This window comes from Oncorhynchus keta, chromosome 13, assembly GCF_023373465.1.
Source record: "Oncorhynchus keta strain PuntledgeMale-10-30-2019 chromosome 13, Oket_V2, whole genome shotgun sequence".
NCBI classification, from domain to species: Eukaryota; Metazoa; Chordata; class Actinopteri; order Salmoniformes; family Salmonidae; genus Oncorhynchus; species Oncorhynchus keta.
The window spans coordinates 20,684,961-20,710,559 of NC_068433.1; the positions used below are offsets into that span (position 1 = coordinate 20,684,961).

At 45.2% G+C, this 25,599-nt stretch overlaps 1 protein-coding gene across 3 annotated transcripts; it reads right to left on the bottom strand.

Annotated features, from left to right (window-relative positions):
* Positions 1-6,003: 6,003 nt before the first annotated feature.
* Positions 6,004-24,548, bottom strand: LOC118392713 (netrin-1-like). Of its 3 annotated transcripts, none has more exons than XM_052459605.1 (7): positions 24,284-24,548; positions 13,945-15,413; positions 13,577-13,765; positions 10,741-10,890; positions 8,282-8,338; positions 7,588-7,668; positions 6,004-7,499 (listed from the first exon to the last, which is right to left on the bottom strand). In XM_052459605.1, exons 2-7 carry the CDS (start codon positions 15,401-15,403, stop codon positions 6,841-6,843), a joined length of 2,595 nt encoding a protein of 864 aa, XP_052315565.1. In that variant the 5' UTR covers positions 15,404-15,413; positions 24,284-24,548; the 3' UTR covers positions 6,004-6,840. The 3 variants fall into 3 exon arrangements, with proteins under 3 accessions (XP_052315565.1, XP_052315564.1, XP_052315563.1); XM_052459604.1 differs by having other exon boundaries at positions 24,094-24,548; XM_052459603.1 differs by having other exon boundaries at positions 24,090-24,548.
* Between the last annotated feature and the right edge of the window lie 1,051 nt (positions 24,549-25,599).

The following is a 25,599-nucleotide window of genomic DNA, read 5'->3' on the forward strand; positions in this document are numbered from 1 at the left end:
AGTAAGCATTTCACGGTAAAGTCTACACTGTTGGTTAAGGGCTTGTAAGTCAGCATTTCACAGTAAAGTCTACACTGTTGGTTAAGGGCTTGTAAGTAAGCATTTCACAGTAAAGTCTACACTGTTGGTTAAGGGCTTGTAAGTAAGCATTTCACGGTAAAGTCTACACTGTTGGTTAAGGGCTTGTAAGTAAGCATTTCACAGTAAAGTCTACACTGTTGGTTAAGGGCTTGTAAGTAAGCATTTCACGGTAAAGTCTACACTGTTGGTTAAGGGCTTGTAAGTAAGCATTTCACGGTAAAGTCTACACTGTTGGTTAAGGGCTTGTAAGTCAGCATTTCACGGTAAAGTCTACACTGTTGGTTAAGGGCTTGTAAGTCAGCATTTCACGGTAAAGTCTACACTGTTGGTTAAGGGCTTGTAAGTAAGCATTTCACGGTAAAGTCTACACTGTTGGTTAAGGGCTTGTAAGTCAGCATTTCACGGTAAAGTCTACACTGTTGGTTAAGGGCTTGTCAGTAAGCATTTCACGGTAAAGTCTACACTGTTGGTTAAGGGCTTGTAAGTCAGCATTTCACGGTAAAGTCTACACTGTTGGTTAAGGGCTTGTCAGTAAGCATTTCACGGTAAAGTCTACACTGTTGGTTAAGGGCTTGTAAGTCAGCATTTCACGGTAAAGTCTACACTGTTGGTTAAGGGCTTGTAAGTCAGCATTTCACGGTAAAGTCTACACTGTTGGTTAAGGGCTTGTAAGTCAGCATTTCACGGTAAAGTCTACACTGTTGGTTAAGGGCTTGTAAGTAAGCATTTCACGGTAAAGTCTACACTGTTGGTTAAGGGCTTGTAAGTAAGCATTTCACGGTAAAGTCTACACTGTTGGTTAAGGGCTTGTAAGTCAGCATTTCACGGTAAAGTCTACACTGTTGGTTAAGGGCTTGTAAGTCAGCATTTCACGGTAAAGTCTACACTGTTGGTTAAGGGCTTGTAAGTAAGCATTTCACGGTAAAGTCTACACTGTTGGTTAAGGGCTTGTAAGTCAGCATTTCACGGTAAAGTCTACACTGTTGGTTAAGGGCTTGTCAGTAAGCATTTCACGGTAAAGTCTACACTGTTGGTTAAGGGCTTGTAAGTCAGCATTTCACGGTAAAGTCTACACTGTTGGTTAAGGGCTTGTCAGTAAGCATTTCACGGTAAAGTCTACACTGTTGGTTAAGGGCTTGTAAGTCAGCATTTCACGGTAAAGTCTACACTGTTGGTTAAGGGCTTGTAAGTCAGCATTTCACGGTAAAGTCTACACTGTTGGTTAAGGGCTTGTAAGTCAGCATTTCACGGTAAAGTCTACACTGTTGGTTAAGGGCTTGTCAGTAAGCATTTCACGGTAAAGTCTACAGGTGTTGTATTCGACGCATGTGGCAAATCAGGTTTGATTTGATTTGACACCATCACTACTGCACCCACTCCCACTTTGAGGCCCCACTCCCACACCACCTGGACAGGGTAGGCTAATGTTACCTCTCCCCCTCAGCCTTTTGATCCCTAATCCCACCTATCCTTAACCCTGCCCCTACCCCCCCCCCCGAACCTTTCTCCTCCTTCTCCCTCTCTCTCCCACCACACATTCCCACAGACTCTGAGCGTTTCGGGAAGCCCATTGCATGGTGTCAGATGTGTGCATGTGTGTGTGCCTGCCTGCCATAACAACGTCCAGACCGCGCCTGGAAACAAAGAAACGCGGAACCCTCGCTATGGCCCCTGGTGTCATAAATCACCTGTCCCCACTAACCCTGCGACTGCCAAAATAAGGTTCCCATTGCAAACTACAAACACATCATAGCACAATGGAGCTGGAGCCTGGAGAAGCTGTGTCTGAATAGTAGAGGGGAACAGACATCCATGACCAAAGGCTTCAGAGGACAGACAGGACTATATAATATCTTTAGGGTGGAAGGGTGGGAGGTCAAATGTACCATAGGCAAGGCTAAGGATAGGTAGAGGTGGTTAGACAGAGAAAAGGCAAAAGTATGTCGTGCATTAACCCAGAATGAATGGACAACACCTGTGTGTGTCACTTTGTTATAGTCAAAGGATATAACTGGGTTGTACAGTAACAGTATAAACATATATGCCACTGAAAGTGAGCTGTGCTGTATTTGTAACCCCCTGTAGCTAGCTGTAGAGAGAGAGAGAGGGGGCCTGGTTCACAGAGGGTTGGGTTGGGGGTCAGAGAGAGGAGGCCTGGTGGACAGAGTGGTGGGTTGGGGGTCAGAGAGAGGAGGCCTGGTGGACAGAGTGGTGGGTTGGGGGGCAGAGAGAGGAGGCCTGGTGGACAGAGTGGTGGGTTGGGGGCCAGAGAGAGAGAGAGAGAAGAAGCCTGGTGGTCAGAGGGATGGGTTGGGGGGGCAGAGAGAGGGGGCCTGGTGGACAGAGTGTTGGGTTGGGGGGCAGAGAGGGGGCCTGGTGGACAGAGTGGTGGGTTGGGGGCCAGAGAGAGAGAGAGAGAGAAGAAGCCTGGTGGTCAGAGGGATGGGTTGGGGGCAGAGAGAGGGGGCCTGGTGGACAGAGGGTTGGGTTGGGGGCCAGAGAGAGAGAGAGAGAAGAAGCCTGGTGGTCTGAGGGATGGGTGGGGGGGCAGATAGAGGGGGCCTGGTGGACAGAAGGGTGGGTTGGGGGGCAGAGAGAGGGGGCCTGGTGGACAGAGGGTTAGGGGGGCAGAGAGAGGGGGCCTGGTGGACTGAGGGTTGGGTTGGGGGGCAGAGAGAGGGGGCATGGTTGACAGAGGGTTGGGTTGGGGGCAGAGAGAGGAGGCCTGGTGGACAGAGTGGTAGGTTGGGGGCCAGAGAGAGGAGGCCTGGGGGACAGAAGGGTGGGTTGGGGGCAGAGAGGGGGTAGAGAGGAGGGGTGGGGGTGCGAGGGGCAGGAGTTGGCCAAAGTCGAGGCACGCTTGATTAGTCCTAATCTGGGGGGACTCGGGTTGCCGTGGCCGCAGCGTGTCCGTATGGAAAGCATGCGGGCAGCGGATCAGAAGGATTGACCTCTCCCTTTCAGGTTAACAGAAGCTGTGTGTGTGTGTGTGTGTGTGTGTGTGTGTGTGTGTGTGTGTGTGTGTGTGTGTGTGTGTGTGTGTGTGTGTGTGTGTGTGTGTGTGTGTGTGTGTGTGTGTGTGTGTGTGTGTGTGTGGTGAAGCCACACAGCTCGTTGAACTTCGTCTTGGGTGTTTGATTCTGAGAATGTGTGTGTCTGTGTGAGAAAGAGAGAGAGACTGAGGGAAGAAAGAGGGAGAGAAAGGACAGGTGAAGAGAGAAAGAAATAGAGGAGAGAGGGGGAAAGAGAGAGAGAGAGAGAGAGAGAGAGAGAGAGAGAGAGAGAGAGAGAGAGAGAGAGAGAGAGAGAGAGAGAGAGAGAGAGAGAGGAACAAAGAAGGGAAGATACGAGAGAGTTTGCAAGAGGTCTAATTAAACTTTGGCTCTGGCTGCGGTGCAGACCTCATACCTCGTAAAAGCCTCTCTCACAGGCAGTAAACATAGCACCTCTCGACAACACACAGAGGCAGTTACAAACACCATGTAGCAGCTAATCCCTCACACACACACACACACACAGCCTCCTAGCCTTGATGACAGCTTTGCACACTCTTGGCAATCTCTCAACCAGCTTCACCTGGAATGCTTTTCCAACAGTCTTGAAGGAGTTCCCACACATGCTGAGCACTTGTTGGCTGCTTTTCCTTCACTCTGCGGTCCAACTCATCCCAAACCATCTCAATTAGGTTGAGGTCGGGTGATGGTGGAGGCCAGGTAATCTCATGCAGCACTCCATTACTCTACTTCTTGGTCAAATAGCCCTTACACAGCCTGGAGGTGTGTTGTGTCATTGTCTTGTTGAAAAGAGATGATAGTCCCACTATGCGCAAACCAGATGGGATGGTGGATCGCTGCAGAATGCTGTGGTAGCCATGCTGGTTAATTGTGTCTTGAATTAAAAATAAATCACAGACAGTGTTACCAGCAATGCACCAGCACACCATCACCCCTCCTCCTCCATGCTTCACGGTGGGAACCAAAAATCTCAAATTTGGAGTCATAAGACCAAAGAACAGATTTCCACCAGTCTAATGTCCATTGCTTGTGTTTCTTGGCCCAAGTCTCTTCCTTGTATTGTTGTCCTTTAGAAGTGGTTTCTTTGCAGCAATTTGACCATGAAGGCCTGATTCAAGCAGTATCCTCTGAACAGTTCATGTTAAGTTGTGAAATTTTCAGGATTGACTGACCTTCATTGACTGACCTTTGCTTATTTGAGCTGTTCTTGCCCTAATACGGACTTGGTAGGGCTATCTTCTGTATACCACCCCTATCTTGTTAAAACACAACTGATTGGCTAAAATGCATTAAGAAGGAAATAAATTCCCCAAATTAACTTTTAACAAGGCACACCTTTTAATTGAAATGCATTCCAGGTGACTATCGCATGAAACTGGTTGACAGAATGCCAAGAGTGTCCAAAGCTGTCTTCAAGGCAAAGGGTGGCTACTTTGAAGAAACTGAAATCGAAAACATATTTTGATTTTTTTAGAACTTTTTTGGTTACTACATATGTATTATTTCATATTTATATTGTCTTCACTCTACAATGTAAAACATTGTTTTTTAAAAAAGGAAGAAAAAGCCTTGAATGAGTAGGTGTGTCCAAACTTTTGACCGGTACTGTGCGTGTGGAGGCAAAACTTACACTTGCTACCGTCCCTCATGCATGTGTGCTTTATATTTTTTGTCAGTGTTTACATTACATATGTAAATAGCAAATTGCGTAACGTTTACAAACTGTATTGCAAAGCTTGTCTGAATAAACCATAAGATAACTTGAATGCTGTAGGCTTACAGTGGTTGTATACTCAGTGCTTGCAGGTCACTAGCGTGTGTGTGTAAGTGTGTGTGTGTAAGCGTTCGTGTGTGTGTTCAAGTCTGTGTGTGTGCTGGGGGAGTTTTCAGATCAAACTCACTGTCGTCAACTGTGAAGACGGCTGCTGACAGGTGTTCCTGGAAAAACAGAGCAGGTGCATCTCTCTCTCTCTCTCTCTCTCTCTCTCTCTCTCTCTCTCTCTCTCTCTCTCTCTCGCTCTCTTTCTCGCTCTCTCTCTCGCTCTCTTTCCCAACCCTCTCTCCTCTCTCTCCCAACCCTCTCTCTCGGTCTTTTTCTTTCTCTGTCTTGCATTCACACTCTCATCTTCTCCACACACGCACAAAGACACACACACACAGCCACAGACACTCTCCCTCCCTCTGTGTGTGGGGTACCCTAGAGAGGTCATCAGTCAGCGAAGCTATTTTTCTCCTCATTTTATTTTCAATCACAGGAAACATCACAACATGGGCCAACCAATCACAGGCTACATCGCAACATGGGCCAACCAATCACAGGCTACATCGCAACATGGGCCAACCAATCACAGGCTACATCACAACATGGGCCAATCAGTCAACCATACAAGCTATAAGAACAACATGACGACTCACAATTGGGAGCTCCTTCATAGGTCTCACCCTCACTCTTACTCCCTCCCCTCCTCACTCATACCTCTCACCCCTTCCCCTCCTCACCCCTTCAACCACTTTCCCCTCCTCACCCCTCCTCACCCTTCCCCCAGGGCTGGGGTGCTATACGTATTTTCCAGACCAAAACAGAATGCATGACATCACATTTGACCAATGCTTTTTTAGATGTATATCTCTAGTTCTAAATGTCTGTGGTAGGATTCATGCTCTATCTGAGAGTCATATTCTATCTTAGAGCGACTCAACGTTCCTCTAAATGGCAGTTCGTTGGTGTCAGTTTCTTAGACTATGGTTGCATCGCTCCAACCCATGGGAACTGTGCCTCCGTGAGCATAAGTTTGTGTCACTTGACCCGATGTTGTGTATCTGCCACTGAAAGGAACTCTCAACCGAAGTGGTGTGACAAGCACAAAGTAGGACAGTCAGTTGTAGACAGTATTTGTACAGTACTATATTACATGAAAAACACCTTTATTTTCATCTCAAAGGTCATTTTGTGAGGTAGAAGTCATAGTCTGACAGGCGTAGTAGCGAGGCGTCGGTGAGACGCCTTCAAACCTACTCAATCATATATCCGTATTATTTGATTCTTGTTTGTTTTGCTTTTTCAAGCGCTTTGAGATTATTTTAGTAATGAAAAGTTGAATAAATTATTATTAGTAGTAGTGTATACTTTGGGACACATATTGCCCATACTGTATTGACATAAATAAATATATGTATGTCAGTTTACTATACATTTATTGTAATCGTGATCCATCCCAAAGCACCCTGGATCTATTCTTGCCTTTAAATATACCTAAACGTTTCTAAGCATAAATACGATTCAGATACTTTTTCAAGAAAACATTTGACTTTATGTAATTCAATAAAAACACCCATTTCCACTTTTACAGTGTTCATTCACTCTCAACAATACTAAGCCGATTCAGTAGAAAAACATTGTAATGGCAAAGTTTGAGTCCTTCTCTCCATGACTCTGTTTTTAGCTCAAGCACCTGGATGTTTGATTTCTGAACCAATGACCAACCTGCTCCCTCTCATCTCCTCATTGGAAGTTGAAGGGAAAGATGGCGGGAACAACTGATCATCCCTCCGTTTCTCTGGACATTGGACACCCAGTGCTTACACAGTCTGACAGAGACCACTTGCTCCCTCTCTCCCTTCTCCATTCATCACTCACCCCCCTCTCCTTACGAGAAGAACTGCAAAGGGATTTAGCCCAGCTATTTGACAATATTACTTCATTTCTTCGTCCCTTCTTCTTTCTCTATCTTCTTCCTCCTATATTTCAGACAGGGGTCTGGGTTGAACATACAAGACTGGGTGTGGAGGTGGATGGAGTCTGTTCCTGTTGCTCTTCCTGGGATTGTGAAGGTCCAGGTCTGTGGTGTGACGAGGACTGTGTATGAGTGTTTGTGTCCAACGCCACAGAGTTCTCTGCCTCCTCTTCCATGTCTTTCACAGAGTCTGAGGGTGTGTGTGAATGTGAATGTTTGTGTGGGTGCACCTTGACCTCTGTCTCTTTCTCTGTCACAAGGTGAGGTGGGGTGTACTCTGAGTGATGGTGCTTCGAGTGGCCCCCATCGGGGTCCCCACCCCCGGGCAATTTTGGGGGGCAGCGGCCCCTCTTGTCCTGCCCCCTGAACCCTCTCAGTTTGGGATTCCAGTGCTCCCTCCACTGGAGAGCCAGTGTGGATCTATCGGCGACCAGCCGTCGCTCCTCGGGGCCCCAGTTCCGCCTCCCCCCTTCGGCCCCAATCAGCAGGAAGGTGCGGCCCACCTGGAGGGCGGGGCAGCCGCAGCCCAGGTCGCGGTCGGGAACCCACAGCGCCTGGGGGCCCCTGCGAACACGGGAGGAAGAACCTGTACGGAACACGGTCTGGATCCAGACGGAGAACTGCCACCAGGGGCCAGAACGCTCCATCCCTCTGACCTGTAGCTTCAGGACTGGGTGGGGGGAGAATTGCTTGAATTTATTTTTTTTTGCATTGTATTCTGCAGCCATGCCAAAGTCATTGTACCTTACAGTTCTTACCAAAGTCCTTTAGACAGTACGTCTCCAGGTTCATCCTCAATTTAACCAGGGATGGCTGGCAATACGATACACACTCCTCATCTGAGAGCGAGAGAGAGAGAGAGAGAGAGAGAGAGAGAGAGAGAGAGAGAGGAGAGAGAGAGGGAGAGAGGGGAGGTTGAGGGGAACAAGAGAACGAGGAGGAGAGAAAGTGAGAGGGAGAGGGAGGGAATGTATTGAATGAGAGAGAGCATCACACTGCGACACATGTCTGTACCACTAATTACAATATGCTCTGCTTCTATTTGTCATCACAGTATCTTATGTCTAACAGATGCCTCTCTGGAGTCCAGCAGCAGGTGAAATACCCCCCTACCACCACTAGAGGGAGCTAGACAGCTACCAACCCAGTAGACCATTACAGCTGAGACTCACACAGGGTACAGTATGTATCTAATTGGAAAGTTATCAGTCACCAACTCTAGTCCAGAAGAGTTACAGTTATTCTGTTCTAAAACACTTGAAATCAGTTAATCCGTCGCTGATCAGCATTTATTTTATCTAGGTGTGAAAGTGCTGGGCTGAAACAAAAGCCTGTAACTCCCCAGGTCCAGCGTTGGGGGGAACCACTGAAATTGTGGCCCAATATTACAGTTCAATATAGTAGATTGTGTTGAGACTTGCAAGCGTGTTTTCATTCTCAACCCAAACTCACCTACACTGTACTGGGGTTGGTACACAGGTGTGGTGGGGCTTGCTTCCTCCTGGACTCCTACAGATAAAAACAAACACATTGACGGGTTGTATGTCATATAGAGGTGAAAGTTGAGAATAGACAGGGACAGGGTGTGAATACAATGCCTTTTAGCTTGACCCTACTTATACAGACATGTCTTTGTGCAGGTTGTGTGTGTGTGTGTGTGTGTGTGTGTGTGTGTGTGTGTGTGTGTGTGTGTGTGTGTGTGTGTGTGTGTGTGTGTGTGTGTGTGTGTGTGTGTGTGTGTGTGTGTGTGTGTGTGTGTGTGTGTGTGTGTGTGTGTGTGTGTGTGTGTGTGTGTGTGTGTGTCGCATGGGAGAGAATTGGAATATGTGTGCTATGCATGAATGCCTGTCGGTGTGTGTGTGGAATTCCCATGTGGAGGATGAGTGTGTGTCTGGAGGAGTTGGTGTGTGTGTGTGTGTGTGTGTGTGGTCCTCAAAGAGTCAGAAATCCACCTCTGTGACTAGCCACACACACACACACACACACACACACACACACACTCACTCACTCACTCACTCACTCACTCACTCACTCACTCACTCACTCACTCACTCACTCTGGTAAAAATGTTTTTTTTTCTGAGTTTATTTCAGTCATAGCACAGGTCTGTCTCTCTGGTTGTCTGTTTATCTAATGTCACCTTCATGACCCTAGACGTGTCAGCCTACCTCATGTACACCTGGGCTATCCATATATTATCCTGGCTTTAAGTATGTGTGTGTGGCTTTGGGGCCCACTATATATTACCCTGGCCCTCACTGAGTCCTGTGTCCCTGTCCCCTGTGTCCCTCTCTCCTCTCTGACACAACTGGGACAGTCAATGACACCCTACACCCCATCCAAGCAGACTGGGGTAGGAGGGCCCAGAGTTGAGTTAGTTCTGAACTGGAGTTGGGATTAATCCCATTGGGGGTTGGAGCACGCACGTGCGTGCGTATGCTCACATACTCAAGACATGCAATGAGAGTGCATTTGTGTGTGTGCATACATCTGTGTGTGTGTCTGTATATATATATATATATATATATATATATATATATATATATATATATGTATGTGTGTGTGTGTGTGTGTGTGTGTGTGTGTGTGTGTGTGTGTGTGTGTGTGTGTGTGTGTGTGTGTGTGTGTGTGTGTGTGTGTGTGTGTGTGTGTGTGTGTGTGTGTGTGTGTGACCTCAATACATGTCCTAGCCTATCTGTTCAGACAACTGGTGTGGACACCACAAAACCCAGATCAGCAACCTACTAATTATACACCTGGCTCCTTTTCCGACGGTGACTTTAGCTTTAAGGGCGAGTTAGCTTCCTGTGGCTGAGGTCTCAACTCATCACCGCTAACTTTGTTTTTAGCCAGCGAGCGGCTGGCTTTTGCTGGACGAGGGGGGAGGAGAGAGAGAGAGAGAGAGAGAGAGAGAGAGAGAGAGAGAGAGAGAGAGAGAGAGAGAGAGAGAGAGAGAGAGAGAGAGAGAGAGAGAGAGAGAGAGAGAGAGAGAAAGATGAAGAGAGAGAAAGAGAGACAGGGGAGAGAGAGAGAAGAGAGAGAGGCTATAGATAGCCATAAGATGGGTTCAGTAGTAAAAACAAACAAGGTTTTCTTTCACTCACTCCTTTCACCGGAAGAGTTATGAGTCTGGAGGGGGGAGCGTTTTGAGGGATGCGCGACAGGTGCGAAGCACAGACCCATGTCACCTGATTAGGGCTTAGAAAGTGTCGCCGCCCGGGCCAATCCATGTGTGGTTGTCGGCACTCCCGCGATTAGACGCAGAAACACACATGGATTAACTCTCGCTGTTCGAAAAACCAAAACCACGACTGCAGGAGTGTAGAGGATAAACTGTTGAAAATCCCAGCCGAGCTGATCTAGGATCAGTGAGAGACAAGGCCTGTTCATAGAGGCCTTAAGGGCTCCCTACATTAGGGATCCAGGGCGATTTGGACATTTTTAATATAGATATTTGATAGCTGAGGATGGCTCCTTTTATACAGGTTTGATAAAGGCTTAAATTAGGTTTTCAAGAAACAAATTAGGTTGAGAGAGAGAGAGAGAGAGAGAGAGAGAGAGAGAGAGAGAGAGAGAGAGAGAGAGAGAGAGAGAGAGAGAGAGAGAGAGAGAGAGAGAGAGAGAGGCAGATAAAGGGCCATTGAGTTTCACATCACGAGTTACAATGAGATTAATTTCCTATTGGAAACCAAAACCCCAAGGGAGTGAGACTCAAGTGACTATGAACGTCTGTAGTTGGGCTTAGTTGGCCTGTCCACATAAACCAAAAACTATGCAGTAAAATGTGTGCCATTTTGGGTCCAAAGCTCCAGGATAATCACATTCTTTCATGAATCACCATTAGAATCTTATTGTCTGGCCCTACATGGAGGCCCGTTCCCAGACAGAGTAGGTAGGTACAGTTGACTTACGGATGCAGGGCCGGAGGGGCGAGCGCCCCTGTTTGTAGCCAAGGGCGCAGCGGTTGCACTTCAACCCCGTTACCCCGTCCCGACACAAACACTGTCCTGATGTCTGGTTACACCAGCGACCCACAGCACCCATAGGATGACACTGACACGCTGAGAGAGACAGAGAAGAGGATTGAAGGATGGGAGGAGAGAAAGAAATAGATGAATGCTAATGCAACAACAAAAAAATAGACAGCATTGCATAATTGGTAACATTGGCTCCTTTCATGCTAATCAAGCTTTGAAATTGAAATTGAGAGAGAGAGAGAGAGAGAGAGAGAGAGAGAGAGTGTGTTGGGGTTATCCGAAGGGCACAGACAAAGAGGAAGCCGTTCTTTAGTAGGTCTGTTTTTCCTCCAGTAAAGTAATTTAAACAAACCCTTACAGCTACTCCAAACACCTTTAAATAATTAGCTTTGCAGGCAAGTCACTAAGGTTTAAATCACTAGATTTGGAAAAGGGCTGACTTGACCTGAACATTGATCAAATAAACATGATTGATTTGTCTATCATTGATTATTACATCAAATAATATTATGACACATAAATAGCACTAAGGTAACTGACATAAGTTAGCTAGCTATACTGTAGCCTATAAATGTCTATAGCTTGGGTGCCAGTCTGTTTCTTCTCCCTTCTCAACTCCTTGTAACACCAAACTTGGCATGACAATACCATAGAGCGTTTCCTTACAAAATCAAGACAAAAGAATGACATGATTTTGGGGACGTTCACTAAATGTAATCCATAGAATGGTCCTATTGAGGAAGGCTCGTTGACATACTGTATATTTAACATTTGTATCTAAAAGCATAATTGAGAAATCTGGGGAGGTTTGAGAACGGAGCAGAAGACACATTTAGGTTGTTCTGTGTAACTAATGGACAATAAAGTTTTATTCTATATCTATGGCATTTTGGCCTTACCCAGGCCTCCTTTAAGACTCCATAATGTTTCATCTGTAGGTGCTACGAAACAGAACATTGTTTCAAATTAAGCTTTACCAAGTGTTCTGTAATATGAGTAGTATTTTGATTTCAAGAAAAAACATATTAATTTCAACATTGAAAAGATAAACATGAATATTGAAAAAACAAATGTTTTGACTTGGCACATTTTTCAATCTACAGTGGTTCTTCCTTTAAAAGTTGCGTCGTACTGTAGCACAGTTTGCAGGCTGCCGCAGAATTCTATGGCACGTCATTAAAGTGTCAGACATTGTTGCATTAATGCGAGTTAGTGCTAGTTTTACCACCAGAGGGCATCTTTGAGAAGCATTTGACTGTTTTTAATATTGGCTGTACTAGAGAATTTAAAGCCTTTTTAAAAAAAGAACATAGTATATGGGATTGATTTTAAGAACGTAGATTAATTAATTGTATTAATATTATGGTGTATTGTTGAACATAATATACTCTACGGGATTATCAAAGTTCCAGACTGAGATCTCTGTTCGTGTTAAAGTTATGGCCCATTTTATTCAGAGAAATTGGCATAGTAGGCAATGTAACCAATCACAGCCCTCTTTTTACTTGTATCATTGCACATCCTGACAATTTTGAATCCATTTTCACATTCACTCTGTTGGTTATGCTTACAAATTGGATCGTACCTCTAAAAGTAGCAGAGATCCCCACCCACTCTGAAACTTTGATATGCCCGTATATAATATTATGTTCAATAATATATTGAGCAATTTGTCAAATCTAAAATGGTATATTTTTTCAATATTCATGTTCACATTTTTCAATATTCATGTTCATATTTTTCAATATTCCTAAATTAATGTAAAATTATTATTTTTTCAAATCAAAATACTACTTATATTACAAAGCAAGCTGTGAAGCCTATATGACATTTTGTGTAGTTGTTGCTTTGTAGCATCTACGAATGAAACATTCTGTAGCCTTAAAGGAGCCCTGGGTATGGCCAAAATGTCATAAATATGCCAATTTTGAATAACTCTGTCTTAATCGTGCTTTTAGATACAAATGTCAAATATACGTCAACAAGCCTTTCCCCAAAGCACCATTCTATGGATTACATTATGTGAAATCTTTCTTGTCCTGGTTTCGTGAGGAATCACTCCATAAGGAGTTGGCAAGACCTGAAACCGACTAACATCCAGGCTAAAATATCCCATTCAAGTTCTCCAATATTGCTCAAACACAAACAGTCAATCACTCACACAGACACACACCTGCATGTGTCGTGTGCATGACCAAACCACACACCATTCACAGTGGTTATATTAGAACTTAGGTCAACCGCCCAATGAGCATGCCAGAGTGTCACAGTCACTTGGGACATGTGACCAGTCAAAGGTCAAATGGCAGAGTGGATTCCAGCCAGTGGTAACAACATGGACACTGGATCCAGTCAAGCACAAAGGGGAATATTTGTAACCCTAACAGGAATAACTGTCCTCTGTCACAATGTAACCACCTCATAAACACTGTGGAGGCAGGTACACAGACACATGTAGACAAACCCCGTAGACTGACAGATACACAAAGAGAAACAGGTATACTAACAGACGCATATGCACACACACATACATCTCTGCATGGATAAGATACACAGCTGGTCAGAACGACCTGATACAGACTCAACTTTAATGCACACACACACACACACACACACACACACACACACACACACACACACACACACACACACACACACACACACACACACACACACACACACACACACACACACACACACACACACACACACACACTCTCTCTCTCTCTCTCTCTCCCTCTCTCTCTCTCTCTCTCTCCCTCTGACTGACATTGGCAAGCCTTGTGGTGGTTGGGTAGCTTGCCGTGGTCACGGGTGTGTCCATTCTGGCAGTACTGGCAGTGGCGTCCCGCTGTGTGATGCCGACACTTCAGACATACCCCCCCGCTGCGCCGGCCCGACTGCTGGAACACCTCCATGCTGAACCGACACTTCGAGGAGTGGCCGTTACACTCACACGCTGGGGGTAGGAGAGAGGAGGGGAAGGGGAGGTGGGAGGGAGGGAGGGAATGAATTTCAGTGAAAGCTAGTAAAGTTTACATTCATGATCCAATATGCACTCACTTACACATACAGACATGCACGCACACACGCAGATGCACAAACACACACACACAGTAATGGGGGGGCGTGACTCACAGACGCACGGGTGTGGCTGACTGGGCGTGGCTCGTTGCCAGGGCCTGTCGTAGTAGAAGTCCTCACATACGTCGCAGTCTGCCCCCGCTGTGTGGTGCTCACACACACACACCACCCGGTCCGCGTCGTCATGACGACACCGTGAGGCATGCCCGTTACACTTACACCTGCCCCCCACCTGCAGGTCGGAGAGGGCCAGGGGGGGCCGGACAGGGGGGGTGGATATCAATGGGGAGGGAGGAACTAGCTGGAGATTCCGATTGTTGTTTCTCCTCCTCCTCAATTCCCGCCCCTTGTTGTCCTTCCCCTGCCCCTCAATTGTCCAATCACAGACGCCACCTTCCTGGCACGGACTCCAATGGTGGCCCCCCTCCCTTTTGCGGCCACGCCCTTTTCCTTTACCGTTCCCTCTCTTGGAGGTGTCCATTGCCTGAGTGTCTCGTTCTAAATCCTTCCGGGTCACATTGTGTCCATCCTCTCCCTGACCTCCCGACCCTTTGTTGTGACCCCTCCGCCAGGATTTGTCCATTTTCTCTCCTCTGCTTCTCCCTCGTTTTTCTGTCTTTTTCATCTCCTTCTCCACAAACCCCCAAGCATTGTTGTCCCCATTCACCTGACCAACCACAGCTTTATTCTTCGACCCCACCCTCCACCTCAGAACCCCAGTATCTGCTCCCAATCCCACACCCACCCCCCTATCCTCCGAACTTCCCAACTTAGTCTGCTGGGGCTGGGTCACTTGGTGGAAGACCACCCGTATGTCCGTGGCCGTCACCCAGTCCTGCAGGGTGGGGCTGTAGTCAAAGTCTGGAGAGGAGGGCCTTCCATCCAGGGTGGAGAAGGCCAGAACCATGCCTCCCCGGTGCCTCTGCAAGGGCCGGGGATCCGAGCACAGAGGCTCTGTCTCCTGGTGCCTGGTCTTGGCCACAGTCTGGGCCTGGAGCCCAAAACTCCCGGGGCAGTCGCTGGAGTAATGCTGCATGGGCCTCCAGGTGCGCCCGTGATCCATGGACTTGAGCAAAGAGATGGAGACCGGATCCGACGGCTCCCCCTGCTGGCAGAACTGCAGGCTGATGTAAGTGACCTCAAAGCGCCGGCCCAGGGGGAGGGTGAGAACCCAGTCCCCGCCGTCGGTGCCTCCCACCTGGGCTGTCCAGCAGGTCAGGTTGTAGGGGTTGTGGAGGTCCGTGACGGAGCTGATGTTAACAGCATTTTGGTCAGGAGGTCCTCGGAGGGAGTTGGCGGCACTGACTGGGACACCATAGGCGGCATTGATGAATTCCGACAGGCAGTGTCGCGGACGCCCATCCAGGTGGTAGCAGGGGTCATGGGGAGAAGTCCAGCTCAGAGGGGAGTGAGAGAGTGAACGGGAAAGGAGGGAAGGAGGGAGAAAAGTGAGGACTAGTAGGAGAAAAGAGAGGGAGAAGGAGGGGGGAGGGGAGACGGGCAAGAACCTCATGTCATCGAGCCTGTGGGAGAAAATGGTCAAATAAACGATTTTAGGGGATAAAGCGACAGTGAAATCATAAAAGGAAAAGATACTGATGGATTTATATGACTTGTGGTTGGAGCCAAAGGGAGGGGCCTTCTGAGGTAGAGAGACCACCTGTCCCTTTACTGAAAACACCAGTTCGCACCACCACCTTGAACATTTAACTCTCATATAATCCAGCCAAATCTATCTTCTCCCTTAACCAGGCCTCTTTCAGTGAGTTTTAGATGACTGTATGGATGAAAGCTAATAAAGAGTGGATGAATGTATGGATGAGAGCGTATAGGAAACTAGCGGGTCTGTCCAGGATGACAAAAAACAGCTGGGTCTGAAAGCACAAGCTGGGCGGCATCCATCATCTTTATGGTCCTCCTTTCAAATTCTTCTACCGCCGCTCTGCTCCACTCCGCTCTACTCAACACACATGGGCAACAACCCGAGTTTTGGAGAACCCAATGTGTGGATAGCAATGGAAGGAGAGAGAGAGAGGATGTGAGAAAGAAAGTCGGGAGTGGAAGATGGAGGGAAAGATTTATAGAAGAGAATGCGAGAAATGTGTGTTCGGCTTAAAGCCCCTGTACAGCCACTTCCTGGGAGAAGACAAACACACTTATGTACGTCCACGGTGTGAACGGATTTTCTCCCCCCTCGTAAGACGGCTGGTGATGTGCTAAATGTGTTCGTCTGTCAGGAATTGATACTGATACCAGAGAAGGCTACTTCATTTACGCCTGCAGACATGTGCGAACAAAGCGTCGACTTTTCCTGACAACATGATCTACGACAAGAAACTTTGCAGTTTTATATGAGCTCACACGGATGAGTTGAGGGAAAGCGGATGAGTTGTGGATCCCACCCAACACTTCGCTTCACACCAAACAACTTATGAAGATACACATTGTTAGGATCCATCTCTTCTCCAGGCCCTCCTCTTTCTTTCTTTCTTTCTTTCTTTCTTCCTCCTCTTTTCTTTCTCGGTCTACTGTGCAGTGCTTCTCTCTCTCCTTCTATCCTCCCTTTCTCTCATTCTCTCTCTTTCTTTAGAGTATCTTTCTCCTCTCTCTTATTCCCCTTCCCCCTTCCCTCCTTCTCTACCCTTTCTGTCCCCTCTCCTTCTCTCTCTCTTTCTCTCTCTCTCTCTATCACCTGCCCCCTTCGTTCTGTTCTGGGAATATCTCTAACTGCGTCTAGATTGATGATGTCCTAACAAGCGTTTGACACTGACAGCACAGTCAGCAGGCCTGTATAAACCAACCCCATAGGAGAGGAGAAGAGTTGGGAGTCTCCCAGGGCTAGTCATCCCACTCAATTAGACCACAGCCGGAAACTTGAGGCTTCCCTTAGGACCACAGCACTATAAGTGGGTCTAGGGGGGGTTACAATGAGAGTCGGCAACTAAAACAACCTATATTACTCAACTGACCCCCCCAAAATGAGTTATGATTCCTCCGTGCCCAAAAAGTGGTCCGTCCCAACCTAGCTCTGTGAAATCGGGAAGATGAGGCGTATCAGGCGTATGTTTCGAGTGTCATTATTGGAAACGCCAAGGCCCGGCGGCTGAGGTGATGAGCGGTCCGACTGCGGCCCCTGTCCCGCCGCACCACATTCCGGGGGTCCGGTGTGCGCCCCGTGAGCATTCCACACGTGTTGCAACATATCCAGCTGGGAACCCAGAGGTCCCTCTAAAAGCTGAGCCTCATTAATTGATCGACTGATTAATCGAGTCTCAGGTTTCATAATGGCGTCAGAGTTTTGCTGGAGGGGGAGGGGGTGTCTGGTAGGTGGTGTATAGTCAGGGCTGGGGGGGTGTGATGGTATATAACAGGGGTTCCCAAACTTTTTTGGTTCGTGACCCACCTATTGAGGTGCCTTTTGAGTCTAGACCCACCATAAGGATTGAGTGTTGAAGAAACATACACAGACCAAAGAATAAATCAAAAATATAATCTTGGCAATGGACAGAAAACGCTGGAGTTTTAAAGCTAATTTACTGCAATTCTAGTCATTTTGAGATGGCTAGTACTGTGTCATTATGCTCAAACATTATAGCATAATCAATGGGTACCTGACTGCCTAGCTTTTATTTTGCTGATTGTAAGTTCTCAAAGATTATAGGAGTTTATTTTTAGATAGGTCCATTATTGCTTCTACATACTTTCTATTTGGTTTTAGTTGTTTAAGTTTACACTGAATAAGTATTTCCCAAAAAATAAATGCACAAAAAATGTAATCCCACCGCGGGTTCCGACCCCTCAGTTTGGGAACCACATGTAAATAATGAGAGTAAAGTGAGGGTTAGGGGGAATTTGTGGAAGTGGGGTTGTGTGGTGATGGGGGATGTCTGAAATTCAGACTAGATGTGGTTGGTGGGTAAGGGGGGAAAGAGGGATAAACAGGGTAAGAGGGCTAAGGATACAGGCCATAGCGGTGAGGGGGTTGTTTGCCATTCCCCATGGCGTGAGTTGCACTTGTCTCGGGCACATTACCTCGTCGCTAATGAAACATACTGTAGCCCCCATTACAAACTACATGATAGATGGAAGCTCTTCAGAGAAGATCACAGTGCTCTTTAAAGTGCTACTCAGCCCCAACCGTCCCCCCAGGCCAAATGCAGACCCCCTCACCCCCCTCTGCTCCGAAACCAGATCGCCAGTCTCGCACCAGGGATGTAACCCAACCACCGGATACCATTTCAACGTTTTCCTCTGTCGCTTTCCATAAATTCACACGCCTGGCATGCCAGAAGAACATGGTGGATGAGTGGCATTTCTATTTAATTGACCCACTTTAGTTTTAAAGACAAATAGAAGAGAGGAAGAACACTCATATCCCACATGCTGGACGACATACATATCCATCCACTACAATAACCTTTAATGGAGAATCACAGGAATAACAGTGTTCCAGAGTGAATATGAACCAATCATGGACATAGAACACTATCAACATTTTTTTTGTGTTACAGCCTGAATTCAAAATGGATAAAATCAAATACAATTCTCTCACCCATCTACAAACAATACCCATAATGAAAAAGTGAAAACATGTATTTAGCAATGTGAGCAAAATTGATTGACAATTAAATACAGAAATATCTTATTTACATAAGTATTCACACCCCTGAGTCAATACATGTTAAAATCACCTTCGGCAGAATTTACAGCTTGGAGTCTTTCTCTGTAAGTCTCTAAGAGCTTTGCACACCTGGATTGTACAATATTTGCACATTATTCTTTTTAAAATTCTTCAAGCTGACCTTAGAGAGCCTTTTTATTTCTCTATTTGGTTAGGTTGGTGTGTGATTTGGGTGGGCATTCTATTTTTTCTATTTATTTGTTGGCCGGGTATGGTTCCCAATCAGAGGCAGCTGTCTATCGTTGTCTCTGATTGGGGATCATACTTAGGCAGCCTTTTTTCCCACCTTTAGTTGTGGTATCTTGTTTTTTGTATAGTTGCTGTGTTAGCGCTACAAAATGTTACGTTTGTTTATATTTTGTTGTTCATCAAATAAAGAAAGATGTACGCTTACCACGCTGCACCTTGGTCCAATCCTTCTCTAAATGATTGTGACGCAAGCTCTGTCATGTTGATTGTTGATCATTGCTAGGCAGCCATTTTCAAGTCTTGCCATAGATTGTCATGCCGATTTAAGTCAAAACTGTTATTCGGCCACTCAGGAACATTCAATGTTGTCTTGGTAAGAAACTATATTTGGCCTTGTGTTTTAGGTTATTGTCCTGCTGAAAGGTGAATTTGTCTCCCCAGTCTGTTGGAAAGCAGACTTAATCAGGCTTTCCTCTAGGATTGTTCCTGTACTTTGCTCTATAAAACAACTCCCTCGTCCTTGCCGATAACAAGCATAGTCATAACATGATGCAGCCACCACCATGCTTGAAACTATGAAGAGTGGTACTCAGTGATGTGTTGTGTTAGATTTGCCCCAAACATAACGCTTTGTATTCAGGACATAAATTACATTTCTTTCCCACATTTTTTTGCAGTTTTACTTTAGTGCCTTATTGCAAACATGCATGATTTGGAATATTTGTATTTTGTTCGGGCTTCCGTCTATTCACTCTGTCGTTTAGGTTAGTAATTGTGTAGAACTACACCGTTGTTGATCCATCCTCAGTTTTCTCCTATCACAGCCATTAAACTCTGTAACTGTTTTAAAGTCACCATTGGCCTCATAGTGAAATCCCTGCAACCTCCCTCTCTGGTAACTGAGTTAGGAAGGACGCCTGTTTCTTCGTTTCTTCCTTTGTGTAACTAATAACTTCACCATGCTTAAATGGATACTCAATGTCTACTATTTTTTACCCATCAACCAATAGGTTCTTTGCGAGGCGTTGGAAAACCTTCCCGGTCGTTGTGGTTGAATCTGGGTTTGAAATTCACTGCTCGACTGAGGGACCTTGCAGATAATTGTGTGTGTGGGGTACAGAGATGAGCTAGTCATTCACAAATCATGTTAAACACTATTATTGCACACAGAGTTCATGCAACTTATTATGTGACTTGTTAAGCACATTTTTACTCCTGAACATATCTAGGCGTACCATAACAAAGGGGTTGAATACTTATTGATTCAAGACATTTCAGCTTTTCAGTTTGTTTTTGATTTGCAGAAATGTCTAAAAACATAATCCCACTTTGACATTATGGGGTATTGTGTGCAGGCCAGTGACACAAAATGTAAATGTAATCCATTTTAAATTCAGGCTTTAACACAACAAAATGTGGAAAAGGTCAAGGGGTGTACTTTGTAAAGGCGCTGTACATACCTAAGTATCAAAACCATTTGTCAAAAGGGGTTTTGACACCTATGATCTAACTTTTCAAAAGGCTTACATAAGCAAATAGTGTTTAAGTGAGGTCAATGATATCTCTGGAGGCTGTGCATGGTCTTTAAGCGCAGCAGTCAGTAGGAACAGCTATGTTTGGCTTGAGAAGGTCTGGAAAAATACTTGATGACAACCTGGGCCATGTTTACAGCATAGTCTAACATGGTGGGAGCTAGCTAACAGGAGAGCCTTCTGCTCATGTTCTCACAATAATACTCTAAGACGCTTTGTATAATCTTTCATTCCTTCGGATTTAGGTGTGAGGAGTTTAAAAAGTCGCGCTTTGGGGGTCGAACAGTCTGCTCGGTAAAATCCCACTGCTGCCGCCAGTAGTTAAAATGCTATCCTACGTGTGTATTCTCTCAACATGTAGGAAGGGGGTGTTTTGGGGTTCGGAAGATAAGACGATACTAGGGGCGTTAAGAGAGAGATAAGACTGGATACCCGGGTGTTGTAAGAGGGGCCTATGAGGGTGGCAACGGGGTTAAAAGAAGTGGCGTAAGACACAGCGTTTATGCGGGCGCTCAGACGGAGATATCATTCATTTTATAGGGTGGTAAGAGGGGAGTAAGAAACGGGTAGGAAGGTGAAGAAAATAGGGAAAAATAGGACGATACAAGAGTAAGACTGTGACATGTATTTTATTTGTTTATTTTATTTAACCTGTATTTAACTAGGCAAGTCAATTAGAACAAAATCTTATTCACAATTACGGACTACACCGGCCAAACCCGGACGACGCTGGGCCAACTGTGCGCTGCCCTATGGTACTCCCAAATCACGGCAGGTTGTGTGTGATACAGCCTGGATATATACATGAGAATAAGATACGAGGCAGGAGTTGGATAGGATGGCGCTTTGGAGGGGGTTCAAGTAGTACTAGAAAGGGTGAAGGGAGAATGGCTAATAACGGGAGAATATGACGTTATTAAGAGGGGTCATGGGTTGAAGTGTGAAAAGAGGGTGATGCCTTCTGTTACCTGTCAGCTCCCCTTGCCACCGTTCCACTCTGCGGTCTAAATCTGTGTCTTTTGGGGCTGTGTATCGGGAGCAGATGAGCTGGATTTGGCCTTTCTCACACGTTTTAAAATTCCTCGTCATGGGTAGCAGTGTAGAGCACTGTTCAGCCACAGCCGAACAAGCACCGATCTCAACAATACCACGGAATTCAACATGCAATATGAAGGCAGAGGAGATAGCGTGCTTTGTAAACAGTGTGCTATGAAATAATGTAGTTGTGGTGCTGTATTTGATATTGTTGTCTGATACACGTACATTTGACTGGCTAAGTAGCTATAGCAAAAGGAGGAAAGAAAGTGACTTAGTAAAATAGCACGAGGACGTGCAAAGAACAGAGTAGGCCTAGGCTAAGAAGTATAGGTCTGCTATGTTCAGCTCAAACAACACTGGTCCACAGTGGATTACTTCTTTCAAGAGCCCATAACAATATGCATCCAGTGTTTTAAGCCTCCGCCAAGCACTAATGACCTCTAAGTACAGTCTATCTGATTAATTACACGTCCTACCACTCTCCCACTGTGAAACTGAACCTGACACCTGTTTGGGCATGTTTATCACAGCTGACAAGTAACGCATTTGTTAATTTCCAATTGTCCTTAGCCCGTCCGAAACACAACACTGGGCATAGAGACCCGGGAAGAGGAGAAGAGAAACGCTATGTACACCGCCCTGTATTCCCCAACGGCATTCCTGCCTGCTCCCGCTGCAACCCAGCGTGATATTCCACACGGAGCGGATTCCAAGAGCTCTGTTTTAGGTGTAATAATCTAATTTTAGTGGGACGGTGAGGGAGGTGCAATTGACAGACTGCACAGAATGGATTATCCCCGCTGCCACTCGTATCATTAGCTAAAGGCCCATGTCCTGTACCTCTGGTTCGCACCTCCAACGCCCAGCTAACGCCTGCTATGTGAGCCCCTCTGTCTAAGGTCAGGAAGAGAAATGGAGCGACACAACAGAGATTACTTACATTGAAAAGCCTTTTCATACAGGCCAGACACCTCATCTTGGACATATGTAGGGGTTGAATAAGAAAACACATGCCCTAAAGGAAGCAAAGCTATTTCTCACAATTTCACTGTTTTAATGCGCTAACCCATGGAGGTTTCGATTCAATGTCGATATTGAAAAACAGATGGACATGAAATTCTTGTCCGTGATTTCATCTTCAAGTAACGCCATAAACAACCTTGGGTGAAATGAAAGTGAAGACCATTTTACTAAGTGGAAGACATCATTTTGGAATTCATGGTAATTAATTGCAAGTCACAGAGAAACGAGAAACAGAATCCTAGAAAAGTAGATTTTGACCAGCCATTGATTTAGAATAAGTCAAGTCAAAGCACGCAGAAGAAGGATTGGACGTACGCTATTTAGTTTGATTTAAATTCAATTGACCGAAGATTATGACAAGATAACATGAACATGTTAATTAAATTCCCCTCGAAACATTGTTCATGGAGTCAGGAACGGAGATAAAAATATCTTCAGATATGGGCAGCCTGTGTTGACCTTGAACTCTCTAAACGAAAAATATTGGAGACAATTCGAGAGACCATATGCGTTTGGAATTACCGTTTGTCTCATTAGAAAGAATAACATAGAAACCTAATAGCGTATTTTCTTGTTGCAAAAATGTATTATTATTATTAATAATTACTATGAATAAACGTAATTGTTATGAATATTCTGATTTTCATATTAATACATTGCATGCTAATTTAATTGCCAACCTAGCCAATTGAGATAAGTTTAGGAAAATATTATGTCTATATCCTTAAATGTTCCCCTATCTTAATTAAATCATTTGAAACCAGAGTTTTATCCTGGGGTGCACCCTGACTTGTGGTGCACCCTGCCAAAAGGGTGTATAAATGAAACGCCCTTCAAAGAAAATGTGTTGGATTGCTTCATTTAGCACAAATTGTTTCGGCAAGAGTCCTTTATGTGCGGGGCCAAATTGTCTATAATTGCCCACTCCAGTAATTTACTCAATTTGCTGCATCTTGCAGAGACGAAACCCCGATGTATTCTATACTCTAAACATGCTGGGTTGTTTGGATGATCATATACGCATTTAAGTGTTATCATGTTTCTGATAAATAAGTATATTTATCATTGCTGTTGTCGCTCGTCCTGAAATTGGCTGTAAGAAATACACAGGCCCATAGGCCTATCCCTGTTTTCAAGAGAGATATGCGATATTCCCGATACCTACAGACATATTAATAATAACAACAATAATAAAACATAATTGGATTTAATTATGTTCAGTGTAATTGTAACACAAATAAACGAGAGCCCAATTGCAAGTGCCAATGATGGCTTGTGTTTGTCTTAAAAAAGTGGCGCTGGACTGCTTAACACAATTCTAATCATCCACTTGATTACTTAGATATCAGATAGTCCTAAAGATATTACTGTCAAATCTCTTTAAATGATTCTCAATCTAATACTTCCAAAATATTTGTTTTCATAAATAAACTCTCTCTACTAACTGTACAGTGTTTTTAAAGAATTGTAACATTTACTAAACGAACAATATGTATTACCTTAGGTTAGGATATGCAGATATTAAATAAACAACATAGTCTTCAATCATAAAATACTATTCTAATAAAAATGGTCACAGGGTAATTGAATTCACACTTTTGAGCAATGCCACTATCATATTCAGATATAAACCTAGGCTATATTCCCACGAAGAGAACAGGTGTATATCAAATCAATCTTCAATAACAAATGTGTAAATAATCCGTTTGATACAAAACGCTGACTGTAAAGCTTACCTACCCATGGAGAGTGAATATTGAGCACTTGAAGCGCGAACTTTGGCACGCTCACCGGGTCCAACTAATCAACTTGTCAATAATGCCTGTAGTCCTTCCATTCTAAATTTAAAACAGGTCCATCAACTTCGTGAGAAAGAACCAACAGCAAGAAAGAAATATACACATACAAATATAAATATGAGAACACTCACTATGTGGGTCTCAATTCTTGATCTCCCTTCTCTCGCCGCGGCTCATGCGGTCTTTATTAATATAGGCGCGCAATAAGTTGACAGTTATCCGGTGGTGCTATGCTGTGCCCATGGTGTGGAGATCAACTCGCTGCAGTCCGCCACAGTGGGGGCGTCCCGTCCAGTCCTGACGTCAAGACGCTGCCGCCTCTCAGCTTCAACTCACATCTGCACAGTGCTACAGTGCAGGGGGAGTCCGTTTTGGCGTTTCAAGTGCATTACTGGCAGGCAATTTGAAGACACAGACAATTGAGACAAAGTGGCCTCAATTACCGAGAAGTTCATCTTGCTGTCGAAGACTTCAATCCACTTTAACAATATTTGTTCTCGTTTTCCAAACGTGCAATGGAAAAATATTGTAACCACATAGGCTAGTAGGGGAAGCTCTTACATGCGGTAGTTAGTAGTAACTTAGCAGATGAACTAAAGCAGATACAGATGGGAAGCATGAAATAAAAGAGAATGGATGGATGGTGGCGGGATGGAGGGAGGGCGGAGAAGCGAGTGCCTGAGGGAGGAGAGGAACTTTCCCAGAGAAGCCCATTAAACAGATTGACGACTTCCCTCAAGGAATGTTTCCCCAGGTGTGTGTGTGTGTGTGTGTGTGTGTGTGTGTTCAAGTAGTTACTCTGAGTAGTTTAGAAATGCTGTCCTTGGAAGGTTGACAAGGTCAATAAAATAAATTGGGGGGAGAAATCACTATTACATTTTGGCAGAGTTTATGTAGCCTAATAAAGACACTATACACTGCCAAACTCTCGGTTAGCTGGAGGAACATTGTTTTTCTTTGAAAGCTTAGTTGATTTAGCAAAGCAAGTCTATGAGACAGAAGCTGTTAAGACAGTTAAAAGCGACAAGTACTAGGGACGTAAAATCCAATAGTGTGTGTGTCCGATATACTGTGAGAGGGTAGTAGCAGGTGCACGTGTCCTTCCAAAAATCTCTACCCTGCAGCAAGATGTAACTAATAAAGTGGGCCTAAACAAGGCATTGGTATTTGTCAGACTTCCCCCTTCGTCATAACAGTAAACATGAGGTTTGTTCTTCACAGAATCAGAACAGACTTCACAAGTTATTGACTTCCGTTATGAGGGGTTGAAATCTTGACACCCAAAGTGTTATAATAAGCATACACAAACCCAGCTGTGGACAACGTTGCTTTTTATTCAAGTGTTGTCTACAGATGATTCTCCTCGTGTTTCCCGGACCTTCATGTTGTTGCCAGCTTGCCAATCGGTGACACCGGTACACCTGCAGACGCTGCCAGTCCCATGTCA

What these genes read in the sequence shown, in the direction of transcription:
- LOC118392713 (XM_052459603.1), bottom strand. An exon ending in GCCCCTCCGGCCCTGCATCC is followed by an intron (nt 8,339 to 10,740) that starts GTAAGTCAACTG and finishes TTTTATCTGTAG; the next exon opens with GAGTCCAGGAGGAAGCAAGC. An exon ending in GTACTGTCTAAAGGACTTTG is followed by an intron (nt 7,500 to 7,587) that starts GTAAGAACTGTA and finishes CCCCCCACCCAG; the next exon opens with TCCTGAAGCTACAGGTCAGA.